This window comes from Heterodontus francisci, chromosome 24 (genome assembly GCF_036365525.1).
Source record: "Heterodontus francisci isolate sHetFra1 chromosome 24, sHetFra1.hap1, whole genome shotgun sequence".
Taxonomy (NCBI): Eukaryota; Metazoa; Chordata; class Chondrichthyes; order Heterodontiformes; family Heterodontidae; genus Heterodontus; species Heterodontus francisci.
The window spans coordinates 76,817,880-76,838,728 of record NC_090394.1 but is presented as its reverse complement, the minus strand read 5'-3'; the positions used below and the strand labels follow the sequence as shown (position 1 = coordinate 76,838,728).

The window sequence follows — 20,849 nt, the reverse complement described above, 5'->3', positions numbered from 1 at the left end:
ATTCAGATGAAATGTTAAACTGAGAAATCGTCTGTCCCCTCAGGTAGGTGCTAAAGATCCTACACTATTGGAAGAAGAGCAGGGAAGTTCTCCCTGGTGTCCTGGCCAATATTTATCCTTCAACCAACATTACAAAAGTGATTAACTGATTATCATATTGCTGTTTGTAGGAGCTTGCTGTGCACAAATTGGCTGCCTCGTTTTGTACATTTAAACAATGACTACACTTCAAACATTGGAGACAGAGACTGCAATGCTTGGGGTGACGGGGGGAGAGAGAGAGAAAAATAGATTGATGCTGGGGTAACAGACAGAGACTGACTGCTGGTGACACAGATAGAGAGAGAGACTATGATGCTGGAGTGACATGGAGAGAAACTGATGCCAGGGTGACACAGATAGAGAGAGAGAGAAACTGCGATGCTAGAGAGAGAGGGAGAGAGACTGCGATGCTAGAGAGAGAGAGAGACTGCGATGCTGGAGTGAGAGAGAGAGAAACTACGATGCTGGAGTGAGAGAGAGAGAGACTGCGATGCTGGAGTGAGAGAGAGAGAGACTGCGATGCTGGAGTGAGAGAGAGAAAGAGACTGCGATGCTGGAGTGAGAGAGAGAGAAAGAGACTGCGATGCTGGAGTGAGAGAGAGAGAGAAAGAGACTGCGATGCTGGAGTGAGAGAGAGAGAAAGAGACTGCGATGCTGGAGTGAGAGAGAGAGAAAGAGACTGCGATGCTGGAGTGAGAGTGAGAGAGAGACTGCGATGCTGGAGTGAGAGAGTGAGAGAGAGACTGCGATGCTGGAGTGAGAGAGAGACTGCGATGCTGGAGTGAGAGAGAGAGAGAGACTGCGATGCTGGAGTGAGAGAGAGAGAGAGAGAGAAACTGCGATGCTAGAGAGAGCGACTGCGATGCTGGGGTGACAGTGAGAGAGAGCGACTGCGATGCTGGAGTGACAGAGAGAGAGAGCGACTGCGATGCTGGAGTGAGAGAGAGACTGCGATGCTGGAGTGAGAGAGAGACTGCGATGCTGGAGTGAGAGAGAGAGACTGCGATGCTGGGGTGACAGTGCGAGAGAAAGACTGCGATGCTGGAGTGAGAGAGAGAGAGACTGCGATGCTGGAGTGAGAGAGAGAGAGACTGCGATGCTGGAGTGAGAGAGAGAGAGACTGCGATGCTGGAGTGAGAGAGAGAGAGACTGCGATGCTGGAGTGAGAGAGAGAGAGACTGCGATGCTGGAGTGAGAGAGAGAGAGACTGCGATGCTGGAGTGAGGGAGAGAGAGACTGCGATGCTGGAGTGAGGGAGACAGAGACTGCGATGCTGGAGTGAGGGAGAGAGAGACTGCGATGCTGGAGTGAGTGAGAGAGAGAGAGACTGCGCTGCTGGAGTGAGAGAGAGAGAGACTGCGATGCTGGAGTGAGAGAGAGAGAGAGACTGCGATGCTGGAGTGAGAGAGAGAGAGAGACTGCGATGCTGGAGTGAGAGAGAGAGAGAGACTGCGATGCTGGAGTGAGAGAGAGAGAGAGACTGCGATGCTGGAGTGATAGAGAGAGAGAGACTGCGATGCTGGAGTGAGAGAGAGAGAGAGAGACTGCGATGCTGGAGTGAGAGAGAGAGAGAGAGACTGCGATGCTGGAGTGAGAGAGAGAGAGAGACTGCGATGCTGGAGTGAGAGAGAGAGAGACTGCGATGCTGGAGTGAGAGAGAGAGAGACTGCGATGCTGGAGTGAGAGAGAGAGAGACTGCGATGCTGGAGTGAGAGTGAGAGAGAGACTGCGATGCTGGAGTGAGAGTGAGAGAGAGACTGCGATGCTGGAGTGAGAGAGAGACTGCGATGCTGGAGTGAGAGAGAGACTGCGATGCTGGAGTGAGAGAGAGACTGCGATGCTGGAGTGAGAGAGAGACTGCGATGCTGGAGTGAGAGAGAGACTGCGATGCTGGAGTGAGAGAGAGACTGCGATGCTGGAGTGAGAGAGAGACTGCGATGCTGGAGTGAGAGAGAGACTGCGATGCTGGAGTGAGAGAGAGACTGCGATGCTGGAGTGAGAGAGAGACTGCGATGCTGGAGTGAGAGAGAGACTGCGATGCTGGAGTGAGAGAGAGACTGCGATGCTGGAGTGAGAGAGAGACTGCGATGCTGGAGTGAGAGAGAGACTGCGATGCTGGAGTGAGAGAGAGACTGCGATGCTGGAGTGAGAGAGAGACTGCGATGCTGGAGTGAGAGAGAGACTGCGATGCTGGAGTGAGAGAGAGACTGCGATGCTGGAGTGAGAGAGAGACTGCGATGCTGGAGTGAGAGAGAGACTGCGATGCTGGAGTGAGAGAGAGACTGCGATGCTGGAGTGAGAGAGAGACTGCGATGCTGGAGTGAGAGAGAGACTGCGATGCTGGAGTGAGAGAGAGACTGCGATGCTGGAGTGAGAGAGAGACTGCGATGCTGGAGTGAGAGAGAGACTGCGATGCTGGAGTGAGAGAGAGACTGCGATGCTGGAGTGAGAGAGAGACTGCGATGCTGGAGTGAGAGAGAGACTGCGATGCTGGAGTGAGAGAGAGACTGCGATGCTGGAGTGAGAGAGAGACTGCGATGCTGGAGTGAGAGAGAGACTGCGATGCTGGAGTGAGAGAGAGACTGCGATGCTGGAGTGAGAGAGAGACTGCGATGCTGGAGTGAGAGAGAGACTGCGATGCTGGAGTGAGAGAGAGACTGCGATGCTGGAGTGAGAGAGAGACTGCGATGCTGGAGTGAGAGAGAGACTGCGATGCTGGAGTGAGAGAGAGACTGCGATGCTGGAGTGAGAGAGAGACTGCGATGCTGGAGTGAGAGAGAGACTGCGATGCTGGAGTGAGAGAGAGAGAGAGAGAGACTGCGATGCTGGAGTGAGAGAGAGAGAGAGAGAGAGACTGCGATGCTGGAGTGAGAGAGAGAGAGAGAGAGAGACTGCGATGCTGGAGTGAGAGTGAGAGAGAGAGAGAGACTGCGATGCTGGAGTGAGAGTGAGAGAGAGAGAGAGACTGCGATGCTGGAGTGAGAGAGAGAGAGACTGCGATGCTGGAGTGAGAGAGAGAGAGAGAGACTGCGATGCTGGAGTGAGAGAGAGAGAGAGACTGCGATGCTGGAGTGAGAGAGAGAGAGAGAGAGAGAGACTGCGATGCTGGAGTGAGAGAGAGAGAGAGACTGCGATGCTGGAGTGAGAGTGAGAGAGAGAGAGAGACTGCGATGCTGGAGTGAGAGAGAGAGAGAGACTGCGATGCTGGAGTGAGAGAGAGAGAGAGACTGCGATGCTGGAGTGAGAGAGAGAGAGACTGCGATGCTGGAGTGAGAGAGAGAGAGACTGCGATGCTGGAGTGAGAGAGAGAGAGAGACTGCGATGCTGGAGTGAGAGAGAGAGACTGCGATGCTGGAGTGAGAGAGAGAGAGAGACTGCGATGCTGGAGTGAGAGAGAGAGAGAGACTGCGATGCTGGAGTGAGAGAGAGAGAGAGACTGCGATGCTGGAGCGAGAGAGAGAGAGACTGCGATGCTGGAGAGCGAGAGAGAGAGAGACTGCGATGCTGGAGAGCGTGAGAGAGAGAGAGAGACTGCGATGCTGGAGAGCGTGAGAGAGAGAGAGAGACTGCGATGCTGGAGAGCGTGAGAGAGAGAGAGAGACTGCGATGCTGGAGAGCGTGAGAGAGAGAGAGAGAGAGACTGCGATGCTGGAGAGCGTGAGAGAGAGAGAGACTGCGATGCTGGAGAGCGTGAGAGAGAGAGAGAGACTGCGATGCTGGAGAGCGTGAGAGAGAGAGAGAGACTGCGATGCTGGAGAGCGTGAGAGAGAGAGAGACTGCGATGCTGGAGAGCGTGAGAGAGAGAGAGAGACTGCGATGCTGGAGAGCGAGAGAGAGAGAGACTGCGATGCTGGAGAGCGAGAGAGAGAGAGAGAGACTGCGATGCTGGAGAGCGTGAGAGAGAGAGAGACTGCGATGCTGGAGAGCGTGAGAGAGAGAGAGAGACTGCGATGCTGGAGAGCGAGAGAGAGAGAGAGAGACTGCGATGCTGGAGAGCGAGAGAGAGAAAGACTGCGATGCTGGAGAGCGAGAGAGAGAGAGAGAGACTGCGATGCTGGAGAGCGTGAGAGAGAGAGAGAGACTGCGATGCTGGAGAGCGTGAGAGAGAGAGAGAGAGAGAGACTGCGATGCTGGAGAGCGTGAGAGAGAGAGAGAGAGAGACTGCGATGCTGGAGAGCGTGAGAGAGAGAGAGAGAGAGAGACTGCGATGCTGGAGAGCGTGAGAGAGAGAGAGAGAGACTGCGATGCTGGAGAGCGTGAGAGAGAGAGAGAGACTGCGATGCTGGAGAGCGTGAGAGAGAGAGAGAGAGAGAGAGACTGCGATGCTGGAGAGCGTGAGAGAGAGAGAGAGAGACTGCGATGCTGGAGAGCGTGAGAGAGAGAGAGAGAGAGAGAGAGACTGCGATGCTGGAGAGCGTGAGAGAGCGTGAGAGAGAGACTGCGATGCTGGAGAGCGTGAGAGAGAGACTGCGATGTTGGAGAGCGTGAGAGAGAGAGAGAGACTGCGATGCTGGAGAGCGTGAGAGAGAGAGAGAGAGAGACTGCGATGCTGGAGAGCGTGAGAGAGAGAGAGAGACTGCGATGCTGGAGAGCGTGAGAGAGAGAGAGAGACTGCGATGCTGGAGAGCGTGAGAGAGAGAGAGAGACTGCGATGCTGGAGAGCGTGAGAGAGAGAGAGAGACTGCGATGCTGGAGAGCGTGAGAGAGAGAGAGAGTGCGATGCTGGAGAGCGTGAGAGAGAGAGTGCGATGCTGGAGAGCGTGAGAGAGAGAGTGCGATGCTGGAGAGCGTGAGAGAGAGAGAGAGAGAGACTGCGATGCTGGAGTGAGAGAGAGAGAGAGAGAGACTGCGATGCTGGAGTGAGAGAGAGAGAGAGAGACTGCGATGCTGGAGTGCGTGAGAGAGAGAGACAGCGATGCTGGAGTGCGTGAGAGAGAGAGAGAGACTGCGATGCTGGAGTGAGAGAGAGAGAGAGACTGCGATGCTGGAGTGAGAGAGAGAGAGAGAGACTGCGATGCTGGAGTGAGAGAGAGAGAGAGAGACTGCGATGCTGGAGTGAGAGAGAGAGAGAGAGACTGCGATGCTGGAGTGAGAGAGACTGCGATGCTGGAGTGCGTGAGAGAGAGAGAGAGAGAGAGACTGCGATGCTGGAGTGCGTGAGAGAGAGAGAGAGACTGCGATGCTGGAGTGAGAGAGAGTGAGAGAGAGACTGCGATGCTGGAGTGAGAGAGAGACTGCGATGCTGGAGTGAGAGAGAGACTGCGATGCTGGAGTGAGAGAGACTGCGATGCTGGAGTGAGAGAGAGACTGCGATGCTGGAGTGAGAGAGAGACTGCGATGCTGGAGTGAGAGAGAGACTGCGATGCTGGAGTGAGAGAGAGACTGCGATGCTGGAGTGAGAGAGAGACTGCGATGCTGGAGTGAGAGAGAGACTGCGATGCTGGAGTGAGAGAGAGACTGCGATGCTGGAGTGAGAGAGAGACTGCGATGCTGGAGTGAGAGAGAGACTGCGATGCTGGAGTGAGAGAGAGACTGCGATGCTGGAGTGAGAAAGAGAGAGAGAGAGAGAGAGAGACTGCGATGCTGGAGAGAGTGAGAGAGAGAGACTGCGATGCTGGAGAGAGAGAGAGAGAGAGAGACGGCGATGCTGGAGTGAGAGAGAGAGAGAGAGAGAGACGGCGATGCTGGAGTGAGAGAGCGAGACTGCGATGCTGGAGTGAGAGAGCGAGACTGCGATGCTGGAGTGAGAGAGCGAGACTGCGATGCTGGAGTGAGAGAGCGAGACTGCGATGCTGGAGTGAGAGAGCGAGACTGCGATGCTGGAGTGAGAGAGCGAGACTGCGATGCTGGAGTGAGAGAGCGAGACTGCGATGCTGGAGTGAGAGAGCGAGACTGCGATGCTGGAGTGAGAGAGCGAGACTGCGATGCTGGAGTGAGAGAGCGAGACTGCGATGCTGGAGTGAGAGAGCGAGACTGCGATGCTGGAGTGAGAGAGCGAGACTGCGATGCTGGAGTGAGAGAGCGAGACTGCGATGCTGGAGTGAGAGAGCGAGACTGCGATGCTGGAGTGAGAGAGCGAGACTGCGATGCTGGAGTGAGAGAGCGAGACTGCGATGCTGGAGTGAGAGAGCGAGACTGCGATGCTGGAGTGAGAGAGCGAGAGAGAGAGAGAGAGAGACTGCGTTGCTGGAGTGAGAGAGCGAGAGAGAGAGAGAGACTGCGATGCTGGAGTGAGAGAGAGAGAGAGAGACTGCGATGCTGGAGTGAGAGAGAGAGAGAGAGAGAGAGAGAGACTGCGATGCTGGAGTGAGAGAGAGAGAGAGAGAGAGAGAGAGACTGCGATGCTGGAGTGAGAGAGAGTGAGAGAGAGAGAGAGACTGCGATGCTGGAGTGAGAGAGAGTGAGAGAGAGAGAGAGACTGCGATGCTGGAGTGAGAGAGAGAGAGAGAGAGAGACTGCGATGCTGGAGTGTGAGAGAGAGAGACTGCGATGCTGGAGTGAGAGAGAGAGAGACTGCGATGCTGGGGTGACAGTGAGAGAGAGCGACTGCGATGCTGGAGTGAGAGAGAGAGAGACTGCATTGCTGGGATGACAAGGGGAGAGAGAGGATTTGTGAACCTGGGCACCCAGTGCCCTGTTCACAAGGTCAGGTTGGTAAATATTGCTGTTTCTGGGAAGAATGAATAGGGACAGGTAGGTTTCACGCACAACTCTGTAAATCTATCTTTCTGCCTCTGCAGGACTGGATCAATGACATTAGAGCAGGCTCAGCTGTCTCCTATGGGAATCATATCAAATCAAGCTGTGCCTTCATCGCCTTCAATGCAAATAGCCCGGGTAAGAGCAAGAAATGGGTTGCACTGACTTCAGAGTGTTCGACATTTTAACAAAGGTGAAATTCTCCTTTGGGGAAAAGGCATCCTCCGCCGCCGATGTCCCAGGGTAAATTCTCAGCCTGGACTGAGGTAACTAGTATCAGCCGGGTATGAAATTGGCTGTAGTGTGCTATTGCACGCTCATGATCTGCAGTCTTCGAGTTAGAGCCAGGCTGTGAAATTAAGAAGCATTTTTTTCACAGGGCAGTGGAAATCTGGAACTCGCTTTCCCATAGGTTGTGATTGCTGGGGAATAATTGAAATTTGACACAGAGATTGGTAGATTTTTGTTCAGTAAGTGTATCAAGATATGGAGCAAAGGCGGGTAAATGGGGTTGAGGTACAGATTACATATGATCTAACTGAATGGCGGGAAAGGCTCGAGGGGCTGCATGGCCTCCTGTTCCTGTGTGAGTCTCTGTTTCATGGAATATTCAGCCAACACACCGTGCCAAGATTCCCACGTGAAGGATGGCAACTTGGAGTGGGGCATCTGATTACAGCATGTACCTGTGGAGCTGTCACCCCAGTGAGAGTCAAAGGCTGCACTGCACGAGCATGGCAAAGGAGAAAAATCCATAGAAAAGGCGACAATTAATACTCTGCTCAAAACAGATAGCAGGGCAAGGATGGGGTTGGGTGGGGCAGAGCCTAGTTGATACTGCAGCAAATTGATACAAATAGGAAATTAGAGTTCGGATAAATTCATTTATCATAATAATGAGTTTCTCTTGAGCTTTTGTCAGCAGCTCAGTAACTCCTCTCAAGTCCATGCAATGACATGCTGAGAGTCAATGTTACACACTGCCCTTCTGAATGGGCTGTATTTTAATGTCACTCTGCTGTTTCATGCAGGAGGAGGGAGTCTCGGAATTCTGCCACTGGAAAATGGAAATTGGGATAAGCAGCAGGTGTCAGAGCTTCAATGTCATGCAGGTAAGTGCAAGAACCTGGCTCAGGCTCCTGTTGTGGAATCCTGTACTGCAGGCGTGGTTGTTCATTAGGGGGCAGTGAGGAAGTTGGACCATGCTGCAATGAATAACCACTCGTGCTCAATGGGGACTGCCCCTCTGCTGGCTGTGTGTGCCTGTCACCACTTTACTGATGGGCTCCTGTACTTCCAGTCATTTTCACACCAGTCCTAGTTAACTGGATCAAGGGAGATCTGCCTGAGACTGGACATCGTCTGTTTAAATTGCTGAATTTGGTGCTCTTGTGCACAATGTGCTGTATGTTGTTTCTCCCCCTGTGACTTCAACCAGGCCCTTTGGCCTATCGTGTCTGTGACGGCCATCAAGCACCTAACTATTCTAATCCCATTTTCAGCTCTTGGCGCGTAGCCTTGTTTGCTATGGCGTTTCAAGTGCTCATCTAAATACTCCTTAAATGTTGTAAGGGTTCCTGCCTCTACCACCTCCCCAGGCAGTACGTTCCAGATTCCAACCACTCTCTGGGTGAACATTTTTCCCTCAAATCCCCTCTAAACCTCCTGCCCCTTACCTTAAATCTATTCCCCCTGGTTATTGACACCTCCGCTAAGGGAAAAAGTTTCTTCCTATCTAACGTATCAATGCCCCTCATAATTCTGTATACCTCAATCATATCTCCCCTCAGCCTTCTCTGCTCTAAGGAAAACAACCCTCGCCTATCCAGTCCCTCCTCTTGGATGAAATTTTCCAGCCCAGGCAACATCCTGGTGAATCTCTTCTGCACCCTCTCCAGTGCAATCACATCCTTCCTGTAGTGTGGTGCCCAGAACTGTACACAGTAGTCCAACTGTGGCCGGACTAGCGTTTTATACAGCTCCATCATAACCTCCCTGCTCTTATATTCTGTGCCTTGGCTAATAAAGGCAAGTATCCCATATGTCTTCCTAACCACCTTATCTACCTGTGCAGCTTCCTACAGTGATCTATGGACAAGTACACCAAGGTCCCTCTGACCCTCTGTACTTCCTGGGGTCCTACCATCCTTGCCTTGTTAGTCCTCCCAAAATGCATCACCTCACACTTCTCGGGATTAAATTCCATTTGCCACTGCTCTGCCCATCATACCAGCCCATCTATAACGTCTTGTAATTTAAGGCTTTCCTCCTCACTATTTACGACACCACCAATTTTCGTGTCATCTGCAAACTTACTGATCATACCTGCTATATTCACGTCTAAGTTATCAATGTACAGTCAGTTCCTCTTTGCACCCTGCCAGATTGGTGCTGATATAATTATCCTGGTAATCACAGGGTACAACAATAATGGAGCTGTTGACTAATCCATAACAATCAATCTCCATCAATTAACCTACAACACACCTAGACACAGGGTGAAGAAAACTGGTAATGGTGCGTCGTGGAGTGTGGGCATTGACTAGTGATGTTGGTGAGATGTGATCCATGTCTTTAGACTGGAAAATTGCACACATCACTCCGCTATTTAAGAAAGGTGAGAAAGGGAAACCAGGGAATTATAGACCAGTTAACTTAACATCTGTTGGGAAATTACTAGACTCTATAATTAAGGATAGAGTGATAGAACGCCCGGATATTTTGCAGCTGATCAGAGAAAGCCAGCATGTATTTGTAAAGGGTAGGTCATGCCTGAAGAACCTGATTGAATATTTTTGAAATGGTGACAAAAGTAGTGGACAGTGGAATGTCTCTGGATGTTATTTATATGGACTTCCGGAAGGCATTCAATAAAGTCCGTTATAGGCGACTATCAGCTAAAGTTGAAGCTCAATGAAATTGCAGGCAAATTATTGAACTGGTTAGGAAACTGGCTGAGTGGCAGGGGACAGAGAGTGGGGATAATGGGCAGGTTGACCAATTCACTCTATTTATCAACAATTTGAATGATGGGATTGAAAGCCCCGTATCCAAATTTGCTGACGACACAAAGATAGGCAGCATTATAAGCAGTGTAGATGGAAGCATAAAATTACAAAGGGATGTGGATAGATTAAGTGAAAGGACAAAACTGTGGCAAATCAACGATATAGGAAGAAAGAGGGATGAGGTCCTGCAGATTATTTAAGGAGTTGGGAACGAGATTAGCAAGCAGAACCTCAAAGGTAGTAATCTCCGGATTACTCCCAAGGCCACATGCTAGTGAGTATAGAAATAGGAGAATACACAAGATGAATGCCTGGCTGGAGAGATGGTGCAGGAGGCAGGGCTTCAGATTTCTGGGGCATTGGGATCAGTTCTGGGGAAGGTGGGACCTGTACAAGCCGGATGGTCTGCATCTTAGCAGGACTGGGACAAATATCCTTGCAAGAAGGTTTGCTAGTGCTGTTGGGGTTGGTTTAAACTAGTTTGGCAGGGGGATGAGAACCTGAGTGCAGTCTTACTTCGGACAATTTCAGGGCAGGGAATAACAGGCAGAAAATTAGCGAGTGAAAGACAGAAGAAGCAAAGGTTAAAAAGTGTGCAGCACAGGAATTTGGCAGTGTTAGAGGGTATTTATTTAAATGCAAGGAGCATAGTAAATAAAGCCGATGTGCTGAGGGCACAGTTAGACACATGGCAACACAATATCATTGCTATAACAGAAACTTGGCTTAAAGAGAGGCAAGAATGGCTGCTCAACATCCCTGGATATAGAGTTTTCAGGCAGGATAGAGAGGGAGATTTAAAAAAAATGGGGGTGTAGCATTATTAGTTAAGGAATCAATAACAGCTCTGAGGAATGCTAAATTGATCATCAAATAAGGTCATATGGGTGGAGCTCAAATAAAAAAGGGGCAGTCACACTACTAGGAGTGTACTATAGACCCCCAAATAGTGAGACAGAGGTAGAAGAACAAATATGCAGGCAAATTTCTGAGTGCAAAAACTAGAGGGCAATAATAGTTGGGGATTTCAACTACTCCAATATCAACTGGGATACAAACAGTGTGAAGGGCACAGAGGGGGACAAAATTCTTGAACTGTGTTCAAGAGAACTTTTTTAGCCAGCACGTAACAAGCCCAACGAGAGGGTGCACAATTATAGATTTAGTCTTCAGTAATGAAGCTGGGCAAGTGGATGAAGTAACAGTGGGTGACCATTTTGGAGATGGTGACCATAATACAGTTAGTTTTATCATAATCATAGAAAAGGACAAAGATAAAACAGGCGTAAAAGTTCTAAATTGAGGAAAGGCAAATTTTACAAGATTGAAAGGTGACCTGGCGGAAGTGGACTGGATACGGCTACTTGAAGGAAAATCAGTGGCAAATCAGTGGGAGGCATTCAAAAGCAAGATACTACAGGCACAATGTAGGCATGTCCCCACAAAGATGAGTGGTACTGCCAAATCTAGAGTCCCCTGGTTATCTAAAGCTTACAGGGTAAGTTAAAGCAGAAAAAGAAAGCTTATGACGATCACAAAAAGCTTAATACTTTAGAAAGCCTAGAGGAGTGTAGAAAGTGCAGAGGTGATGTAAAAAAGGAAATTAGAAAAGCAAAGAGAGGACATGAAAATTTATTGGCAGGTAAAATAAAGGAAAACCCAATAATGTTCTATCCGTACATTAAGAGCAAGTGGTTAACTGAGGAAAGGGTAAGGGCTATCAGAGATGTACAAGGGAACTTATGCGTGGATGCAGAAGATGTGGGCAGGGTTCTTAATGAGTTTTTTGTCTCTGTCTTCACAAAAGAGAGGGTTGATGTAGACATTGTAGTTGATGTAGACATTGTACAGGGTACTAAAAGAGATGGCGGGAGAAATAGCAGGTGCACTGGTGGTAATTTTCCAAAATTCGCTGGACTCTGGGGTAGTCCCAGCAGATTGGAAAACAGCAGATGTGACGCCACTGTTTAAAAAGGGAGGTAGACAAAAGATGGGGAATTAGCTTAACCTCTGTAGTTGGGAAGATGCTTGAGTCTATTATCAAGGAAGAAATAGCAGGGCATCTCGATAGAAATTGTCCCGTTGGGCAGACGCAGCATGGGTTCAGGAAGGGCAGGTCATGCTTGACAAATCTTTTGGAATTCTATGATGACATTACGAGCAAGGTGGACAATGGGGACCCAGTGGATGTGGTGTACCTAGATTTCCAAAAGGCCTTCGACAAGGTGCCGCACAAGAGGCTGCTGCATAAGATAAGGATTCATGGCGTTAGGGGTAAAGTATTAGCATAGATAGAGGATTGGTTGACTAACAGGAAGCAGAGAGTGGGGATAAATGAGTGCTATTCTGGTTGGCAATCAGTCACTAGTGGTGTGCCTCAAGGATCGGTGTTGGGACCGCAATTATTTACAATTTATATAGATGATTTGGAGTTGGGGACCACGTGTAGGGTGTCAAAGTTTGCAGATGACACTAAGATGAGTGGCAGAGCAAAGTCTGCAGATGACTGTGAAACTTTGCAGAGGAACATAGATACATTGAGTGAGTGGGCAAAGGTCTGGCAGATGGAATACAATGTTAATAAATGTGAAGTCATTCATTTCGGTAGGAGTAACAGTAAAAAGGATTATTACTTGAATGGCAAAAAGTTGCAGCATGCTGCTATGCAGAGGGACCTGGGTGTCCTTGTGCATGAATCGCAGAAGGTTGGTCTGCAGGTACAGCAAGTAATTAGGAAGGCAAATGGAATTTTGTCCTTCATTGCTGAAGGGATTGAGTTTAAGAGCAGAGAGGTTATGTTGCAGCTGTATAAGGTACTGGTGAGGCCGCACCTGGAGTACTGTGTGCAGTTTTGGTCTCCTTACTTGAGAAAGGATGTACTGGCACCGGAGAGGGTGCAGAGGAGGTTCACTAGGTTGATTCCGGAGTTGAGGGGGTTGGCTTATGAGGAGAGACTGAGTAGATTGGGATTATATTCATTGGAATTCAGAAGAATGATGGGGGGGGATCTTATAGAAACATATAAAATTATGAAGGGAACAGATAAGATACAAGTAGAGAGGATGTTTCCACTGGCAGGTGAAGCTAGGACAAGAGGGCATAGCGTCAAGATTAGAGGGAGCAGATTTAGGACTGAATTAAGAAGGAACTTCTTCACCCAGAGGGTTGTTAATCTATGGAATTCCTTGCCCAGTGAAGTAGTTGACGCTTCTTCAGTAAACGTTTTTAAAGCTAAGCTTTCTGTCTGACAAAGCTTACAGTGTCCCCTGAGCTGCACAAGCAGCCACATGACATTACCAAACCTCTTTGTGTGTTAATGAAGCCCTTCTGGAATCTCTTCTGAGATTCAAGGCTCTACCCCTCAAGCTGTCCGGTCACACTTGGTGGGGGTTGGCTCTTTGGTGTCGATGGCCCCTGATGACTATGTTGATGAGGCCATTTCAGGTAATTTGATCAGGGAGCACCCCATTGTTCTGGCTGATTGAGTCAGTTGTGTTGTCTCCAGTCTAATCTTTTGTTTCAAATGTAAATTGCAGTGGCCATCTTGGCTGCCAGTTTACTTTTTTAAACCAGTTATTTGTAAGAATTTCCAGTAAAAGTCTAAGGCAAGGTTCCAACCAATGAAATTAATATTTCCCATTTGACATGCAGGGTTTTCATGACAATAGAAACTATTTCTGCTAGTTGGGGAATCTAGGACTAGGGGACATAGTCTAAAAAATTAGAGCCAAGACCTTTCAGGAATGAAGTTAGGGAACTCTTCTGCATGCAAACCGTTGTGGAGGTTTGGAACTCTCTTCCGCAAACAGCAGTTGATGCTGGGTCAATTGTTAACTTTAAATTTGAGATTGATAGATTTCTGTTAACCAAGGGTATTAAGGGATATGGGGCAAAGGCAGGGATATGGAGTTAGGTCACAGATCAGCAATGATCTCATCGAATGGCAGAACAGATTCAAGGGGCTGAATGGCCTTCACCTGTTCCTATGTTCCTGATACTGAGCATTGGCACTGACATCACATAAGAACAGAAATAGGAGCAGGAGTAGACCATACGGATCCTCGCGCCTGCTCGGCATTCAATAAAATTATAGCTGATCTTCAACCATAGCTCTACTTGTTACGACTGAGGCGGGAGGAGTGCACTGTTTACTCGAGTTCCACTTCTCCACGGGTCACAACATCTATTTAAATTTTTTCCCACTTACCGATCGATACGCTCAATCGTAGACTCTATTTGTATCCCAGAATAAAACGCACCAACTGGGTTTCTTTAATAAATAACAAAATTATCAGTTTATTAGAAAACTGTTCTTAACCCGTAATGAAGTAACGCTTAAACACACAGCTTGAAATATTAAAGTTCCCTTTTTACCTTAGCCCCCTCACACTCTCATACACTGGTTAACTGGAAAAATAAAGGGATTTTTGTTTTTAGAGCTCTATTACAGACAAACAAAAACACGGGCTGAATACTTGATCATTCTTGAAGAAACAGCAGATGAGATATTTTGTGTTCCAAAAACTGGCATACAGTCTGGCTTCTGAGTACACATAGATGGGTCACTGGGTTCTTTTGGAATGGTTCTTTTTGGACGGCGTTGAGAATTAATTTAACGGGCTTTTCTTCAAAGACAGGAGATGAGTTGGGTTGACACAGTGGACTTCTCAGGGTCTTTTAGAGAGATGCTGGAAAGCTGAGCTGGGTTGTGGTCTTCTCTCCTTCCTTGGGAATTCTTTTCTCTCCTTGGAAGTTCTCTCCCTTTTTATTCGGTTCAACCCCAACTCAAAAACAATTCAAAAGCGAAACCGACAACAGGAGGTCAACCTTTTGACCTCCATCAGTCTTGACCTGTCACTTCTTTGTAAATAACTTCTCCAGGTGTCCAAAGTTCTCTTGTTTGTTGAACTGGAAATCAGGTGGTTTCCCAGAAAGGCTTATTGTTGTTGCTGGAAGTCAGGTGGTTTCCCAGAAAAGCTTGTTTTCCTCACAAGACCTCTGTGTCCCTTTTTTAAAAAACATTTTTCAAAGTCAAGTGGCCTTTACATGACCCCCTTTGAAAACCACTAAGTTTAACATTTCTTTAATCTTTCAAAAATGAATCCTCAAAAAATATATTTAAAACACAGAGGCACTTTCGTAATTGCCATTTTTAACTGCGTTTCATTACAAAGTGTGGAAAAAATGGAAGATGAGAAGTTTTAAGCACACTTTCACACATACTCATTCACTCTTTTGTTGTAGCTAATACAGTTTTGCTTGGTACCATCTTTGCACTTAGATAACTCAAAGCAAAGTTAGCTTCCAGATAAGACATTATTTTGTCCTGCAATGTGGATAATCTTTCAGTGATAGGGTTGTAATAGCAAACTCCATCAGAATAGTCTGGCATTCTGGTTATTGAATTTTTCCACAAATGCTAGGGGACTTCTCTTCTTTGGCCTCCTTGTCTCGAGAGACAATGGGTAAGCGCCCAGAGGTGGTCAGTGGTTTATGGAGCAGCGCCTGGAGTGGCTATAAAGGCCAATTCTAGAGTGACAGACTCTTCCACAGGTGCTGCAGATAAAATTGGTTGTCGGGGCTGTTACACAGTTGGCTCTCTCCTTGCACTTCTGTCTTTTTTCCTGCCAACTGCTAAGTCTCTTTGACTCGCTACTCTTTAGCCCCGCCTTTATGGCTGTCCGCCAGCTCTGACGATCACTGGCAACTGACTCCCACATCTTGTGGTCAATGTCACAGGACTTCATGTCGCGTTTGCAGACGTCTTTAAAGCGGAGACATGGGTCTGATACCAGTGACAAGCTCGCTGTACAATGCGTCCTTGAGGATCCTGTCATCTTCCATGCAGCTCACATGGCCAAGCCATCTCGAGCACCGCTGCTTCAGTAGGGTGAATATGCTGGGGATGTTGGCCGCCTCGAAGACTTCTGCGTTGGAGATACAGTCCTGCCACCTGATGCCAAGGATTCTCCGGAGGCAGCGAAGATGGAATGAGTTGAGATGTCGCTATTGGCTGACATACGTTGTCCAGGCCTCGCTGCTGTAGAGCAAGGTACTGAGGACACAGGCTTGAAACACTTGGACTTTTGTGTTCTGTGTCAGTGCGCCATTTTCCCACACCCTCTTGGCCAATCTGGACTTAGCAGCGGACGCCTTTCCCATGCAGTTGTTGATTTCTGCATCGAGAGGTAGGTTACTGGTGATAGTTGAGCCTAGGTAGGTGAACTCTTGAACCACTTCCAGAGCATGGTCACCGATATTGATGGATGGAGCATTTCTGACGTCCTGACCCATGATGTTCATTTTCTTGAGGCTGATGGTTAGGCCAAATTCGTTGCAGGCAGCCGCAATTCTGTCGATGAGTCTCTGCAGACACTCTTCAGTGTGAGATGTTAATGCAGCATCGTCAGCAAAGAGGAGTTCCCTGATGAGGACCTTCCGTACTTTGGTCTTCGCTCTAAGACGGGCAAGGTTGAACAACCTGCCATCTGATCTTGTGTGGAGGAAAATTCCTTCTTCTGAAGACTTGAAAGCATGTGAGAGCAGCAGTGAGAAAAAGTTCCCAAACCGTGTACGTGTGAGAACACAGCCCTGTTTCACGCCACTCAGGATAGGAAAGGGATCTGATGAATTGTGCCTTTCATATTGTTATGGAATGAAGTGATTGATACTTAGTAGCTTTGGTGGACATCTTATCTTTGTTAGTAGTCTGAAGAGACCACGTCTGCTGACGCGGTCAAAGTCTTTGGTGAGATCTATGAAAGCAATGTAGAGGGGCATTTGTTGTTCGCGGCATTTCTCCTGTAGCTGGCAAAGGGAGAACAGCATGTCAATGGTGGATCTCTCTGCTCGAAGGCCGCACTGTGCCTCAGGGTAGACCCGCTCAGCCAGCTTGTGGAGTCTGTTTAAAACGACTCGAGTGAAGACTTTCCCCACTATGCTGAGCAGGGAGATTCCACAGTAGTTGTTGCAGTCACCGCGGTCACCCTTGTTCTTATGGAGAGTGATGACATTGGCATCGCGCATGTCCTGTGGTACTGCACCCTCATCCCAGCACAGGCAAAGCAGTTCATGGAGTTCATAGCAGGCTTGGCACTCTTGATTATTTCAGGGGTAATGCCGTCCTTTCCAAGGGCTTTTCTACTGGCTAGAGAATCAATGGCATCGCTGAGTTCCGATTTTGTTGGCTGTTCGTCCAGCTCGTCCATGATCAGTGTACACCAGTATGTCTCTGTAGTCGTGGCGGACATAGACTTCAAAATGCTTAAGAGCCAATAATAGACCTAGGGTTTCTTTTTCCACTGTTGAATGTCTTTTTTGGTGGTGTTTTAGTTTTTTGGAAAGGTATCCCACTGGCCTTTCTATACCTGATTCATCGTCTTGTAACAGGACTGCACCGACCCCAGGTCACTAGCATCACTTGCTACTGGAAGAGCTTAGATTTGGAGCAGCCAACACTGGTTTATTAGTCAAAATGGCTTTCAGCCTCTTAAAAAGATGCTTGGCACTCCCTTGACCACACTACCTTGGTTTTCTTTTTCTGTAGTAAATCTGTCAGTGGAGCAACTATGGTACTGAAATTTAGTACAAACTTTTGGTAAAAACCACATCCCCAAAAACCTCACTCTTTCTCGCTTAGTCTTAGGGGTAGGGATCTCCACCAATGCTTGTACCTTCGCTGTTCTTGGCAACACTTGTCCTTGCCCTACTATATTTCCAAGGTAGGTCACTCTCGCTTCCGCAAATTCACTTTTGGCAAGGTTTATTACTAAATCAGCCGGTTGTAATTTTCTAAACAGCTTCTAGTTGTTGCAAGTGGCCCTTCCAAATGTCACTGTATAGCAGCACGTCATCAAGGTAAACTACACAATTAGGAACACTGGCTACCACTTGGTTCATTAGTCTGTGAAAGGTTGCTGGGGCATTTTCTAGCCCGAATGGCATCACTTGGCATTGGAAAGGTCCGTCTGGTATGACAAAGGCCAATATTTCTTTAGCTCGGGGTGTTAAAAGAACTTGCCAGTATCCCTTTAACAAATCTAACTTTGTAAGAAGCGTGGCACTGCCCACTCTGTCAATATAGTCTTCCAAACGAGGAATTGGGTAGGAGCCTGCCTCTGTTATTGCATTAACTTTTCTGTAGTCTAATCAGAGTCTAGTTGAAAGGTCAGGTTTAGGCACTAATACTACTGGGGAACTCCAACTGCTTTGCTTGGATTCAATTAGGTGATTTTCCAACATGTATTGGATTTCTGCTTTTACCTGGGCCTGTTTGTCTGGACTTAAGTGGTAAGGATGCTGTTTTATAGGAACGGATTCCCCTACCATCCACATCATGTGTGGCTAAGGATGTACATCCTGGCTTATCCCTACAGACTCTTTTAAATGCTGTGAGTACCCTTTTTAGGTCTATTCGTTGTTCTGCATCTAAATATGATAGCGTAGTGTTCAATCTCCCTAACAATTCAGTATTAGCTAACCGGATAGTAGGAGGTTCAATTTGAGCATTGTCTAGGCCTCCGTCTGCCTCCTCCTTACTCTCCCTTTGATCCTTCTCAGTCCCTACTACCTGTTGTACCTGTGCTTGCTTATCCTCCTCCCGGTGATAATATTGTTTCACCATATTAATATGACACAGTCAATTCTTTTTCCGGTGATCTGGGGTGTCAATCAAATAATTTACTTTACCAATTTGCTTGACCACTTTATATGGACCACGGAACCGTGCTTTCAGCAGTTCACCCTGTAAAGGTAGTAATACTAACACTTCATTCCCTGGTTAAAATGTTTGGTTCTTAGCATGCTTGTCTGCCCTTTTCTTAATTGTTTGGGAAGCTTTAAGGTGTTCTTGAGCCACTTTGCAAGCTCTCATGAGCAGTTACTGGAACACATACTGGAACTACATAATCTAGCACAGAAGATTCATCCCTCTGTTCTAATTAGTTCTCTGTTAGTTTCAGAGGACCTCTTATCTCATGTCCGTGAATTAATTCAAAAGGACTAAAACCTGTAGACTCGTTAGATGAATTCCTAGTGGCAAACAAAAGAAATTCTAGCCCTTTATCCCAATCATGTGGATCTTCATGACAGTATGCCCTGATCGTTGTTTTGAGGGACTGATGGTACCTTTTTAAAGCTCCTTGTGTATGTGGGTGGTATGCTGAAGACTTTAATGGTGTTATATCCAAATTACCCATAACTTCCTGAAAGATTTTAGACATAAAATTGGAACCTTGATCCGACTGAATCTCAATGGGTAATCCAAATCTAGTGAAGAACTTCTGTACCACAACCTTAGCAGAAATTGTTCTCAAGGGAATGGTCTCTGGGAACCGAGTAGCCATATCCATGATAGTGAGTATATATTGGTGTCCCACTTTTGTTTTCGGTAAAGGTCCTACACTGTATAGTGTCCTACACTATACAGGTCCTACACTCTATAGGTATATCAGGAATAAAAGAATGACTAGAGATAGGTTAGGGCCAATCAAGGATAGTAGTGGGAAGTTGTGTGTGGAATCGGAGGAGATAGGGGAAGTGTTAAATGAATATTTTTCGTCAGTATTTACGGTGGAGAAAGAAAATGTTGTCGAGGAGAATACTGAGATACAGACTACTAGGCTAGATGGGATTGAGGTTCACAAGGAGGAGGTGTTAGCAATTTTGGAAAGTGTGAAAATAGATAAGTCCCCTGGGCCAGATGGGATTTATCCTAGGATTCTCTGGGAAGCCAGGGAGGAGATTGCAGAGCCATTGTCCTTGATTTTTATGTCGTCATTGTCGACAGGAATAGTGCCGGAAGACTGGAGGATAGCGAATGTTGTCCCCTTGTTCAAGAAGGGGAGTAGAGACAGCCCTGGTAATTATAGACCTGTGAGCCTTACTTCGGTTGTGGGTAAAATGTTGGAAAAGGTTATAAGAGATAGGATTTATAATCATCTTGAAAAGAATAAGTTCATTAGAGATAGTCAGCACGGTTTTGTGAAGGGTAGGTCGTGCCTCACAAACCTTATTGAGTTTTTTGACAAGGTGACCAAACAGGTGGATGAGGGTAAAGCCGTGGATGTGGTCTATATGGATTTCAGTAAGGCGTTTGATAAAGTTCCCCACGGTAGGCTATTGCAGAAAATACAGAAGTATGGGATTGAAGGTGAATTAGTGCTTTGGATCAGAAATTGGCTAGCTGAAAGAAGACAGAGGGTGGTGGTTGATGGTAAATGTTCATCCTGGAGTATAGTTTCTAGTGGTGTACCGCAAGGATCTGTTTTGGGGCCACTGCTGTTTGTCATTTTCATAAATGACCTGGATGAGGGTGTAGAAGGGTGGGTTAGTAAATTTGCGGATGACACGAAGGTCGGTGGAGTTGTGGATAGTGCCGAAGGATGTTGTCGGTTACAGAGGGACATAGATAGGCTGCAGAGCTGGGCTGAGAGATGGCAAATGGAGTTTAATGCGGAAAAGTGTGAGGTGATTCACTTCGGAAGGAGTAACAGGATTGCAGAATACTGGGCTAATGGGAAGATTCTTGGTAGTGTAGATGAGCAGAGAGATCTTGGTGTCCAGGTACATAAATCCCTGAAAGTTGCCACCCAGGTTAATAGAGCTGTTAAGAAGGCATATGGTGTGTTAGCTTTTATTAGTAGGGGGATCGAGTTTAGGAGCCACGAGGTCATGCTGCAGCTGTACAGAACTCTTGTGCGGCCGCACCTGGAGTATTGCGTGCAGTTCTGGTCACCGCATTACAGGAAGGATGTGGAAGCTTTGGAAAAGGTGCAGAGGAGATTTACTAGGATGTTGCCTGGTATGGAGGGAAGGTCTTACGAGGAAAGGCTGAGGGACTTGAGGTTGTTTTCGTTGGAGAGAAGGAGGAGGAGAGGTGACTTAATAGAGACATATAAGATAATCAGAGGGTTGGACAGGGTGGATAGTGAGAGCCTTTTTCCTCGGATGGTGATGGCAAACACGAGGGGACATAGCTTTAAGTTGAGGGGTGATAGATATAGGACAGATGTCAGAGGTAGTTTCTTTACACAGAGAGTAGTAGGGGCGTGGAACGCCCTGCCTGCAACAATAGTAGACTCGCCAACTTTAAGGGCATTT

General features: G+C 47.6%; 1 protein-coding gene across 1 annotated transcript in view; it reads left to right on the top strand.

The window, feature by feature from the left end:
* LOC137383564 (coronin-7-like) overlaps positions 1–20,849 on the top strand; it is a 145,013-nt gene that overhangs the window by 7,079 nt on the left and 117,085 nt on the right. Inside the window, exons 2-3 of the mRNA XM_068056675.1 lie at positions 6,783–6,879; positions 7,773–7,853. Of these exons, the coding sequence (XP_067912776.1) occupies positions 6,783–6,879; positions 7,773–7,853 (178 nt within the window). The remainder of the gene's footprint in view (positions 1–6,782; positions 6,880–7,772; positions 7,854–20,849) is intronic.